This window comes from Hypanus sabinus, chromosome 10 (assembly GCF_030144855.1).
Source record: "Hypanus sabinus isolate sHypSab1 chromosome 10, sHypSab1.hap1, whole genome shotgun sequence".
In the NCBI taxonomy this organism is placed as follows: Eukaryota; Metazoa; Chordata; class Chondrichthyes; order Myliobatiformes; family Dasyatidae; genus Hypanus; species Hypanus sabinus.
Window position 1 is genome coordinate 89,478,063 of NC_082715.1, and position 13,918 is coordinate 89,491,980.

Sequence of the window (13,918 nt, forward strand, 5' to 3'; positions counted from 1 at the left end):
CCAAGGACCTTAACACTGTGCCCTCTCTTGATAACCATTTCAGCAATTGGAAAAAGCGTCTGACTACCCACACAATCGTCATTTTATACACCTCTGTCAGGCCACCTCTCATCATCCATCTCTCCAAGTAGAAAAAGCCAAGTTCAGTCATTAAGGCATGCTCCCCAATCCAGGCAACATCCTTGTAAATCTCCCCTAAACCCTTTCTATAGTTTCCACATCCTTCCTGTAGTAAGATAACCAGAACTGAGCACAGTACTCCAAGTGGGGTCTGACCAGGGTCCTATATAGCTGAACATTACCTCTCAGCTCTTGAACTCAATCTGACAGTTGGTGAAGGCCAATGCACTGTATGCCTTCTTAACCACAGAGTCAATCTGCGCAGCAGCTTTGAATGTTCTATGGGCACTGACCCCAAGATCCCTCTAATCCTTCACACTGCCAAGAATCTTACCATTAATACTATATTCTGCTATTATATTTGACCTCCCAAAATGAACCACCTCCATCTATCTAGGTTGAACTCCATCTGCTACTTCTCAGCCCAGTTTTGCATCCTACCAGTGCCCTGCTATAACCTCTGACAGCCCTCCACAGTATCCACAACACCCCCAACCTTTGTGTCATTAGCAAATTTCCTAACCCCATCTCTCCACTTCCTCATCCAGGTCATTTATAAAAATCACCAAGAGTTGGGTCCCAGAACAGATCCCTGAGGCACACCACTGGTCACTGACTTCCATGCAGAATATGACCCATCTACAACCACTCTTTGCCTTCTGTGTGCAAACCAATTCTGGATCCACAAAGCAAGGTCCCCTTGGATCCCATGCCTCCTGACTTTCTCAATAAGCCTTGAATTGGGTACCTTATCAGATGCCTTGCTGAAATCCATGTACGCTACATCTACTGCTCTACCTTCATCAATGTGTTTAGTCACATCCTCAAAAAATTAAATCAGGCTTGTCAGGCACAACCTGTTTTTGACAAAGCCATGCTGACTATTCCTAATCATATTATGCCTCTCCAAATGTTCATAAATCCTGCTTCTCAAGATCTTCTCCACCAACTTACCAACCACTGAAGTGAGACTAACTGGGTCTATAATTTTCTGAGCTATCTCTACTCCCTTTCTTAAATAAGGGAACAACATCTGCAACCCTCCAACCCTCTGAAATCTCTCCCGTCCCCATTGATGATGCAAAGATCATTGCCAGAGGCTCAGCAAGCTCTTCCCTCACCTCCCACAGTAGCCTAGGGTATATCTCGTCTGTTGCCGGTGACTTATCCAATTTGATGCTTTCCAAAAGCTCCAGCACATCCTCATTTGCCTCCCTTCCTGTCCTTTCTGAAATGTCTGAAACCTGGCACTCTAAGTAGATATTCCTGCTCCTGAGCCATCCAAGTCTCTGCAATGGCCACAACATCATTGATCAGTGTCAAAAAAAAAGCCAAATTAAATCCACTGTAGTTCAGTGTTGCAAAACAATAAAACATGAAACCTTCCAAGTGGGTTGAATACTTTTTCTAGTCACTGCAGATCAGTTGCAGATATGAGCAGAGAAATGACAGATGGAATTTAATCTAGCCCAGTACAAGGTATTTGAGAGAGCATATATAATGAGACAGTGCACCATGAATGCCAGGACCCTGAAGATCTTTGATGCACAGAGGCATCTCTGGTCCAAGTCCAGAGCCTTATTCAAGTGGCTACACAAGTAAACAGAGTAATAAAGAAAACAATCAACATGCTTGTATTTATTCATCAATGCAATGAGCTCAAGAGGCATGAAGTTATATTGCAGTTTTATCAAACTCTGATTATGTAACATATAGAGTATTGCATTCATTTTTGGCTACGCTGTCATAGGAAGGATGGTGAGGATTTGGAGAGGGTGAAGAGGTTTACCAGAATGCTGCCTGAATTCAAGGACATATGGTATACAAGGAGGTTGGATAAATGTGGATTGTTTTCTCTGGAGCAGTGGAGGCTGAGGGGATACCTATTAGAAGATTCTAAGATTTTGAACAGTGCAGAAACAATATTCAGTCAGTATTTTTTCCCAGGTTTGAAATGTTTAATACCAGAAGACATTCATTTCAGGTGAGAGGGAGTAAGTTCAAAGGCAATGTGCAAGGAATGTTTTTCACACAGAAAATGGTGGATGCTTAGATTGTGCTGTCATGGTAGTTGCAAAGGCAAAACCAATAGATGCTCTTCGATAGATTCATGACTGTGCAGAGATTGGAGAAAAATGAACTAGTTTAGTTAAGTGTTTTAATGGCTGGTTTCATCTGTTCCATACAAGACTTTGTGCCGAAGAGCCCGCTCCTGTACTGGGCTGTTCGATATTTTATATACATCACCACCTTCTATTTTTAACTGGCTGGGTCTTTTGAAGACTCTGACCTGGAGTTACACACTGACTTTAGTTCTTGGCGGGAATGGGATTTGCTCTCAGGGCCTCACGACTGGCCATTTTTCGGCATACCAAAGACGTGGCTTGGAAGACTAGCACACTTCAGGGTGCCAGATTTTCATGGCTCTGAAGGCAAGCAGACTTGAGGTTGGTGCCGCCACAGAGAACTGTTGTGTTGTGGCAGTACACAGAAAATCAAAAGCAGCGAGCTGGCTGTGTGCCCAAAGACCTGAGATCTTTGGGCACAGAGCTCAAAAAAAGTGACACAACAGACTTTTAACATCATAAATTGGCAAGTTGTTTTATTATGTCTCCCCTCGCTGTGAAACAGGGACACCCCTTTTTCCCGTGTCTGTGTGTGTGTGTGTGTGTGTGTGTGTGTGAGAGAGAGAGAGAGAGAGACTGTGGTATGTCAAATACTGGATGAATGAGTAGTCTTTGGGGTACTGCAATTCTGTTTTTATTGATGCTTTGCTGCACATGAGTGCTTGGTGGAGGGTGCGGATGCTTTTTTGCTGGTGGGGAGGGGGTTCATCGCTTCGCTGCTGCTTATGCGTGGGAGGAGAAAGCTGGGGGAAGGTGCTTTGGGGCTCTAACACTTAACTGTCATTCATTCTTTGGGGCACTCCTCAGTTTTCATGGATGTTTGCAAAGAAAAAGAATTTCAGGATGTATATTATACACATTTCTCTGACATTGAAGGTACCTATTGGAACCGAAAATTGTTTTCACATTAAGTTATCTTTTAACTCTACTCACAATCTACAAGTGAAATGTATATCTACGGAAACTTGAATGTCTAAATTATGCCACTCCATGTAATACATGGAATAGTTTTTGTTTCATCCCCACTCAGGCACCTTCTTTTTCAGTGCATTGATGACTATATTGATGTTTTGTTCTTTCCTCAAAAAGGGCTCAATAATTTAATCAACTTTCTTGTGAATTTGCACCATGCATTCACATCCTGTGCCCCATAATTGATTCTGTTCTTCCCATTCTCAACTTCTCTCTCTCTACCTTGGGGCAGATGAGCAGCCATTACCTTTGGCAAGGTCACCTAACACAGCTACCTTGACTGTATCTCCTCCTATCTTGCTTCCTGAAAGATTACATTGCACACTTGCATTTTCTCTGGCTCCATGAAGAGATTTTCTCTGATGAAGAAACCTTTGATATTTTATCCTCTTTCCTTGATCATTGATTCTTCTTCACTGTGGTTGACAGTACCCTCAATGGTGTGGGTCTATTTCTGAAACTTCTGCTGTTATTCCCCCCTCCTTCTGGTCAGAGCAAGTATAGATTTACATTTGCCTTCACCTCCATCCCACCAGTCTCCAGATTCAATGGATCACCCTCCACAGTTTCTGCCTCCTTCAATAAGATGAGAACGCCAGATACTATACATCTTCCACTGTCCTCTTCTTTCAGCATTTTGTATCAACCATTTCCACAACTCAGTGGTTCTGAGAAAATTAGCTTTGCAACAATGGTAGTTAAATGATGTTGGAAATTGAGCAAAATGAATCAAATAATTTGATTTGTGCAATTAACATCCTGTTCTAAAAAGCAAAAAGAAAGTTAATTTGTCCTTAACCCTATTATTGATTTTTATATTTATATAGTTTGGTTAGTAAAAAAAAGTGAGTTTATTAATGCCCTTAACAAAATGTAGATTTATGTGGATTAGAGCACATTAACACCGTAAGGATGCTGGAGAGTGCAAGGAAAATTTCCAACCTTGATAATTGGTGGAACTGTTTTCTTCTAACTAAACATTGTAGACTTTACCTACATTTTGGTAGCTTATATTTTATCGATGATTCTTCTCATTGCCTGGGCAGTGAACGAGTAAGTTAAATCACTTGTACAATACCAAACGATATTTCTGGTCAAGATGGTGCCTGTTTACAATGCTCGTGTGATCAACATCTAGATCATGAACCACCTTTTCCACTTCTCCTATGTCTTTTACATTTGGTTCTCATCTTGAACATGATTCCAGAACTATTGAAGCCTGTGTTTTGCTGCTTAGAAATTGTTTGGGTGCTTCTGTGCTCTGCAGTCTCTTGAGAGGATTCGGGAGGCAGATGCTGTGTGAGTGAACCTCATGATGAGAAGTCTACAGGATGGCACATGAGCTACTGTTTGATCCCATTTCACTGATTATAACTTCCATTGTTCGCTGATTAAAGCAACCAGGGCAATTGAAGCATTAAGATGAGTGCGGTAGTTTGGAGATCATTTTGGTGAACCAGACTCCGAGAGTATTCCAGGAGGCAGAGGCAGCATGCACGAACTTCGTAGCAGCCAGGCTGCAGGATGGGTTGTAAGCTGATGTTTGGCCCCAGTTTGTCAATTATCCATTGTTTGCATATTAAAGCAATGAGGGAGATTGAAGCATTGAAGCAGGGTGCAGAGGTTGAGTGTAGGCTGCTTATCTTTTCATCAGCTGCTCTGTGCCGGAGAGGGAAGAGCCTGCTGCTGCATCTGGAGAGTGTTGCCCAGGTTTTTTCTGCATTTTGGATGTGAATGTGGACTCTTATAGTCCTATAGTTTTGATATTCTGTGTTTCTTCGCCCAATCTTTTCGTTTTTTTTGTGCAGGGAGGGGAATTTGGAGGTCGGTGTGCCTGCTACATTTTGTTCATTTTTTGTATGGGAGGAGTGAGTTGCTGGTCAATGTGCCTGTTCTGTTTTTTTGTTTGTTTGTTTTTTGCAGAGAGGTGGGATTTGGGAGTTGATGATTGTACTGCCTTTCTTTTCTTTGTTTGTTTCATGGCTACCCAGAGAATTGAATTTGAAATTTGAATTTATTTAAATCTTACATCTATCCCACAATGTGAGGGAGTAAAAATCTTTGCATTATGACTCCATTGTAATATACAGACATGTCAATTTCTAAGTCTAATGGCTTGTAGAAAGAAGCCTGTTGGTCCTGGATTTAATGCTGCGGTACCATTTGCCAGACAGAAGCAACTGAAGCAGTTTATGTTTGGGATGACTAGTGTCTCCGATGATCTTCCGGGCCTTCTTTACACACCTGTTGTTGTAAATGCCCTCAGTGGAGGGAAATTCACATCCACAAATGAGCTGGGCTGTCCGTGCCACTCTGCAGTGCCCAGCAATTAAGGTTGGTGCAGTTCCCGTACCAGGCAGTAATACAGCCTGTCAGGATGCTCTCAATTGTGCTCTCAAAGGTCTTGATGATTTGGGGGCTCATGCCAAAGTTCCTCAGTCACCTGAGCTGGAAGAGATGCTGCTTTTTTTTTGCCACACAGCCTGTGTGTCCAGTCCAGGTGAGATCTTATGTGATATGTATATCAAGGAACTAAAAACTACTCATTCTCTCCACTGCAGTGCCATTGATGTTGATCGGGGTGAGCCTGTCTCCATTCCTCTTGTAATCCACAGTCAGCTCTTTTGTTTTTTAGACACTGAGGGAGAGGTTGTTATCTTGGTACCACTGGGTGTTAACCTCTCCTCTGTAGGCTAGCTCATCACTGCTAGTAATAAGGCCGATCAAAGTCATGTCATCTGCTAATTTGATCAGCAGATAGGAGCGGTGTGTGGCAGCACAGTTGTGGGTGTAAAGGGAGTAGAGGAATGGATTCAGAACACAACTCTGGGGGGCACCTGTGTTTAGGGTCAGGGAAGCAGAGGTGAGGGAGTCCATCCTTATCACCTGTCAGCAATCTAATAGGAAACCTAGGATCCAGCTGCGCAAAGCAGGGTGCAGGCCGAGGTCTCTGAGCTTCAACCCCATAATTCTGGAGGGAATTATAGTGTTGAATGCTGAACTATAGTCCAGGAACAGCATTCCAACATATGCATTCCTCTTCTGAAGAATTTCAGAATAGACAATGAAGAATTTCTGTATAATTTGATAATAAATAAACTTTCAAACCGCTGAAATATTTACCTTGAGGTACAACACCAACCATTGTGGCAGAGCTTTCTCTGATTCTTGTATCTAGTTTTTACATTCTTAGATTCTGGCTTATATGTACTCATTTCATTGAAATCTTCTTCATTACATTCTGTCATCAACAATCAGAGAATCAGATGGAAAATTTTATGGGTTTTATAAAATATTCATAGCATAAAAAGTGCAAACTCAGCTTGTGAGATAATTGAGGCTGCCAGACAGCTCTTGCCCAAAGCAAATTGTGTGAGGTCATGTGAAGATTTTTGGAAAATGTTGACATTGATTGTTAAAAACAATTCAAAAAAAACTAATACAAGATGAAAAATTAGCAATGTCTGTGTAGTCTATTTAAATAATGGTCCATTAAGGATTCACATGTAACTAGTGAAGGGTTGATTCATGTTCTCACAGCTGCAAAGGGCCACTTGTCCTTGGAGGAATAATCGTGGGAACAATACAGTTGACAAAATACAGTTCTCTACTTAGATCATATGATTGCAGAATCTTATTGTGTAAAGGAAAATGAAACTAACCTAGAGCACTAAGCTACTATCTGACCAGCACCTTTTTCCTGAAATTATATCATAAGTTCAATGTGAAAATATGATAGTACTTGAAATTAAATAATCTGTTATCAGTTCATGGAAACAAAAATCTATTTATTAAGTAACTTCTTTTGTATGCTGCTTTTCCTGTGAGCATCTTCAAGGGCACCGAGATACAGCTCACTCTTCCTTCAGTGTCCTGCATTAAAACAATCAAATAAACAAACAGACCCATAAAATATTTATTCGAACCATCCATTATAAAACAAATTTTATCAGAAACTATTATCTTTAGTTAAACTGGCAGAAAACCTCCTTTACTCCTGAACCTCTCACACTATTTTTATCTATTAATTGAAAATATATTTATTTCTAATTCCACTTCAGATGTATATATGCTTCTTTCTCTTTGAAAGATTTAAACTTTCTACACTGAACAGACTTGTGTACGTTAGAATGTAGGATTAGAAATGAGCAATTGAGTCTCTGGAGCCTTTCCCATCATGCAATTAGACTAAGTTTGATCTGTAATTAAATTCATTGTCCTGAATATGTTTTACTAGCAAAAGTTGATCAATATCTGTTTTAAAAATTCAGTTGACTTAGACATAACAAACATAGCCAGCATTGAACACCCAATGCAAGTGTGTAGGGTACACAAGCTTACTTAGAGCTATCAACAATTGCCAATTAACTTATTGTGATTTGTTCCAGGCAGATCTTTCCAAATGGGTTACCAGAAGAATTTTCCTTTATTACCATGTTCCGCCTGAAGAGAAACAGCAAAAAGGAGATCTGGCATTTGTTGAAAATTACTGATCAGTCAGATGATGTGCAGGTAGGCAGAGTTCTCATCAATTTTGTCTCAGCAGATTCCAGGGTCTGAAATAGAGCCAGAAACAATTGGAAACTTGCATCTGTGGAAAGAACTTATAGGTTAAAGTGCCATTTGTTGGACTAATTGGCACTAATTTGTGTGAAGTATTAGTATTAGTAGCTAGGGAATAGAGTTTTATCTAAACAAAAGAAAAATTAGAGGATGTGACTTGGAAGAATGTGGTCTTAGAAGGGAATTGTATTGGTGGTGACCATGATACTTCCGCAAATCACTCTCCAGCCATTGATGGGGTCCAGGGCAGTAGAAAGGCTCCGTAGGTGTCAAGGTGTGGCACCTGGGAGGAAGGTGTTTAAAAAAAAACAAGGGAGAATTTATTAAGGGATCAGCATTATCTGTACAGTGTTCCAAAAATATTTTTCATAAAGCTGTCCCATAAACATAAAGCATAAGCACTTGAATGAAAAAGTATGTATGCATGTGCATGCATACTTTATTTACCTTGGTCCTTCTTTTCTCTGAGTTTGAGCAATTATTTTAGGTCCATACTATCCAGGATGAATTCTGCCTCTTTGATGCCCAGTGGTTGATTAGAACATAGAACACAGAAATCTACAGCACGTTACAGGCCCTTTGGCCACAATGTTATGCCAACCACGTAATCTGCTCTAGAAACTGCCTAGAATTACCCTACCACATAGCCCTCTATTTTTCTAAGCTCCATGTACCAATTCAAGAGTCTCTTAAAAGACCCGATTGTATCTGCCTCTACCACCATCGTTGGCAGTGCATACCACGCAACCACCACTCTCTATGTGACGGCCACCTTGTACCTACATCCAAGGACTTTAAACAATGCTTCCTCATATTAGCTATTTCAGCCTGGGTAAAAAAACTCTGGGTATCCACATGATCAATACCTCTCATCACCTTATACACCTATATCAGGTCACCTCTCATCTTCTGTCACTCTGAGGAGAAAAGGCCAAGTTCACTCAACCTATTCTCATAAAACACACTTTCCAATACAGGCAACATCCTTGTAAAGCTCCTCTGTACTCTTTCTATAGTACCCACATCTTTCCTGTAGTGAGGTGACTTGAGCTGAACACAGTACTCCAAGTGGGGTCTGACCAAGTTCTTGTATAGCTATAAACACTTCCTCACAGCTTTTGAACTGAATGCCATGGTTGATGAATGCCAACACACTTATACACCTTCTTAACAACACTGTCAACCTGTACTGCAGCTTTGAGTGTCTTATGGACACAGACCCCAAGATCTCTCTGATCCTTCATGCTGCCAAGAATCTTACCAATAACACTGTGTCTTCAAATTTAACTTTCCAAAACGAACCACCACGCTTATCTGGGTTGAACTCCATCTGCCACTTCTCAGACCAGTTCTGCATCCAATTGATGTCCTGCTGTAACCTCTGACAACCCTCCAGACTATCCACAACACCCCCAACCTTTGTGCCATCAGCAAACTTACTAACCCACCTTTCTACTTCTTCATCCAGGTCACTTATAAAAATCACAAAGAGGAGGTGTCCTAGAACAGATCCCTGCAGAGCACCACTGATCACCATCCTCTATACAGAATACAAACCATCCACAACCACCATTTGCCTTCTGTTGGCAAGCCAATTCTGGATCCACAAAGCAAGGTCTCCTTGGAGTCTTAGTTTCTGAATAAGTCTTGCATGCAAAACCTTATCAAATGCCTTACTGAAATCCATATACACTACAGCCACTGCTCTACCTTTATCAGTGTGTTTTGTTAAATCCTTAAAGAATTCAATCAGGTTCATAAGGCATGACCTGCCATTGACAAAGCCATGCTGACCATCCCTAATCAGATTATGTCTCCCCAAATGCTCATAAATCCTGCCTCTCAGAATCTTCTCCAAAAACTTGCACACAACCAAAATAAGATTCACTGGTCTATAATTTCCTGGGTTATCTCTACTCTTTCTTGAACAAGTAAACAAGATTTGCACCTCTCTAATCCTGTGGTGGTACTTTCATCCTTTTTGATACAAAGATCATCACCAGAGGCTCAGCAGTCTCTTCCCTTGCTTCCCACAGTAGCACGGGGGTTATATCTCGTTCGATCCCAGCAATTTATCTAACTTAATGCTTTACAAAAGCTCCAGCGCATCCTCTTTCTTAATGTGTATACACTCAAGCGTTTCAGTCCACTGTAAGTCATCCCCACAATTGCCAAGGTCTTTTTTCCTGGTGAACACTGAAGCAAAGTATTCATTAAGTACCTCCACTACCTCCTCCAACTCCATGTACACATTTTCACTATCACACCTGATTGGTTCTATTCTCACACGGCTTATGCTCCTGCTCTTCACGTACTTGTAGGATGCCTTGAGTTTTCCTTAATCCTGCTCAGCAAGACCATTTCTAGTTCTCCTAATTCTTAAGCTCCTTCCTGGTAACCTTGTAATTTTCTGGATCTCTGTCAGTACCTAGTTTCCTGAACCTTTCATAAGCTTTTGTTCTTAATCAGACTTTCCACACCCTTTGTACACCCTAGCTTTTTTTTACCTTACCATCCTTTCCCTGCCTCAATGGAACATACCTATGCAGAACGCCATGCAAATATTCCCTGAATATATGCTACATTTCTGTCATGCATATCCCTGAGAACATCTGCTCCCAATTTATGCTCCCAAGTTCCTGCCTAATAGCAACATATTTCCTCCTACCCCAATTAAATGTTTTCCCCAATTGTCTGCTCTTATCCCTCTCCAGTGCTTTGGTAAAGGAGATAAGGGTTGTGATCACTACCTCCAAAATGCTGTCCCATCAAGAGATCTGACATGTGACCAGGTTCATTTTCCAATACCAAATGAAGTACAACCTCTCCTCCAGTTGGATTATCTACATATTGCATCAGGAAACCTTCCTGAACACACCTAACAAACTCCACCCCTTTCTGTTTCTGACTTCCACCCACACTGACTCTGTAGATAATCCCTCCATGACTTCCTCCTTTTCTGCAGCTGTGACACTACCCCTGATTAGCAATGCCACACTCCCACCTCTTTACCTCCCTCCCTGTCCTGTTTGAAACACCTAAAGCCTGGAATACTCAGCAGCCATTCCTGCCTTTGACATCAAAATCTCCGTAACGGCCACAACACCATAGTTCCATGTATTGATCCATGCTCCATAAGTTCATCTGCCTTGTTTATGATACTCCTTGAATTAAAATAGATACATCTCAAACCAATCAGGCAGATCGTATCTTAGCTGCATCATCTGCCTATCCTTCCTCACAAACTCCCAACATGTTGTCAACTACCCCATCCTCTGCCTCTTCAGTTTGGTTCTCACCTCCCTGCAAATCTAGTTTAAACCCTCCCTAATAGTATTAGCAAACCTCCCTGCAGCCTGTTCTTTTTGTACAAGTCACACCTGTCCCAGAAGAGGTCCCAATTATCCAGAAATCTGAATCCCTGTCCCTTGCTCCAATCCTTCAGCCACACATTTATCTGCGACATTCTATTCCTATCCTCACTGTCGTGTGGTACAGGCAGCAAACCCAAGATTGCTGTCCTTGAGGTGCTGCTTCTCAGCCTCAAGGCCAGACTCACTGCCAGAGGCACAGCCACTGTTGTTTCCCCCTGGTAGGTTCCCCCCAACTAATTGTTAAGGGGAATGGCCACAGGGGTGCTCTCCATTACCTAATGCTCTTCTTTCCCTCTCCTGACAGTCACCCACTTATCTGTCTGCTGTGGCCCTGGTGCAACTAGTTGCCTGTAGCTCCTATTGATCACCTCCTCACTTACCCTAACAAGCCGACGGTCATCGAGCTGTAGCTCTAGTTTCCTAACTTGGTCTCTAAGGAGCTGCAGCTCAGTACAACTAGTGCAGATGTGGCTATCAGGAAGGCTGGAAGTCCCCTGGATGTCTCACATCTGACACCCAGAGCAGAAAACTGACCTCGCAGTCATACCCACTATTCTTGTTAGAGGAAAAAAGATTTGTGAAAGTTAGTTACCTCCTTACTTTACCTAGGCATGCCCTTGCCAAAGCCCGACTACTCTGACTCATACTACTCTGACAACCATTTCACTTGGCAGTGTCTCCCTTTTATCCTGGAACCTTTTTCGGGGCTTTGCGTGATGATGAGCTACTGTGTCTGCACACTTCTTCCAATCAAATCTCCCACAGAAAGAAACAGCTCCCTTTTAAAATCTACTCTGTGGCCTTGTGCGATGACGAGCTATTGCATCTGCGCACTTCTCCCATTTTAATTGATTGTTTTGTATATAGAAATGGTGTTATATTTGTCCACAGGGAAAAATTTAGTCCTGTCCTCAATTATTATCCAGCAGAAATTAGGTAATCATTATAAAATAAATCTCCTAATGCCCTTCACACTTCATATTTCCTAAGGCAACTTACAGTCATGTAGGTACTTTGTGAAGTGCATTTGTTACAGTCAGTAGTCAATGGTCAATAGACACTAGACAATAATCCAAATAGAATTGACAACTGATCACCGAATTTCTCTTCAGGTACTCCTTAAGTATTGAAATCCTGGCCCCAAAACTTGGCTGCCAATTAGTGGGACAGTCCTGAGTTCTTAAAGGAGCTGCATCAGCTATCCATACTCTGGAGAGTTAGGACATCTAAACCCCGGAAGATGGCATTGTTGTAAAAAAAACTTATTAGAACGATGATTAGTGAGACACAGAGAGATCTGTAATTTATTGTTAAGTACCTTTATTGTTTGAACTAACAAATACGGGAATTCATACACTAAATACCTTGTGTGCACACCTGCCAAGTATCCCTGACTCTCCTGAATAGTCAAAGAATAACAAAGGTATTAACTGGACAAAGCAGTTTATGCTGGCCAGGCATTCCTTGTTGTCCCGATTCACTTGCCACGTGTTTCGTACAGGATTGCTCATACTTGTATCTAGGATGGTTATTCTTCGAAGTTACTGCTGCCAGCAAACACAAATCATCCACTTTCATATCCATTCCTTATCAGTTCAAATATCACATTCCGGAGTCATTGGCCCCAGGTCACATTTCTGTCCTTTAACACCTTGTTATTGGCTCTCCTCTAAGCCAGCATCTATTTATTGCCCTTTTCCCATCAAGTGACAGTCAATAATTTATGGCTCTTTGTTCTTGATCAGCAAAGTGCTCGTATCATTCCAGGCAGGCATCAACCTCAACATTCACAAACCTGCATATTACATACAATCAAAGAACATCTCACAAATAACTTCTTATTTGGAAATGATCTCCTGCCCATCAGGTTACCTGAAGTATCATTGTGTCTGCTTTAAAACATTGATCCAGCATGTCAAGCCATATAACCATATAATCATATAACAATTACAGCACAGAAACAGGCCATCTCAGCCCTTCTAGTCTGTGCTGAACACTTACTCTCGCCTAGTACCACTGACCTGCACTCAGCCCATAACCCTCCATTTCTTTCCTGTCCATATACCTACCCAATTTTTTTTTTAATGACAATATTGAACCTGCCTCTACCACTTCTACTGGAAGCTTGTTCCACACAGCTACCACTCCGTGAGTAAAGGAGTTCCCCCTTGTGTTACCCTTAAACTTTTGCCCCCTAACTCTCAACTCATGTCCTCTTGTTTGAATCTCCCCAACTCTCAACGGAAAAAGACTATCCATGTCAACTCTATCTATTCCCCTCATAATTTTAAATACCTATAATTAAAGTCCCCCCTCAACCTTCTACACTCCAAAGAATAAAGTCCTAACTTTTTCAACCTTTCTCTGTAATTTAGGTGCTGAAACCCAGGGAACATTCTAGTAAATCTCCTCTGTACTCTCTCATTTTGTTGACATCTTTCCTATAATTTGGTGACCAGAACTGTAAACAATATTTCAAATTTGGCCTCACCAATGCCTTGTACAATTTTAACATTACATCCCAGAAAAGCCCACAAAATGGAGGACAGAGTGTCTTCACAAAATGGCAGCCTCCATCCCCAAGCACGTGGCAAAAACAAAGACAATTAGTCTGTCTGTTTCCACTGTCCTTGATTCATTTAAATTCACTGATTCGTAGACTGTCATTCTTTCTGGCCAACGGCATGCTTGGGTGTGTATTGTAACACTGAACAGGATAAATGGAGGTGAATTCAGAGGGGTAGCAGAGGGATATTAATGTAT

General features: G+C 41.5%; 1 protein-coding gene across 1 annotated transcript in view; it reads left to right on the top strand.

Moving 5' to 3' along the window:
- The window catches only part of LOC132401339 (collagen alpha-1(XXII) chain), a 258,324-nt gene that overhangs the window by 117,064 nt on the left and 127,342 nt on the right, over window positions 1–13,918 (top strand). The window contains exon 5 of the mRNA XM_059983468.1: window positions 7,607–7,730. Within this exon, the coding sequence (XP_059839451.1) occupies window positions 7,607–7,730 (124 nt within the window). The remainder of the gene's footprint in view (window positions 1–7,606; window positions 7,731–13,918) is intronic.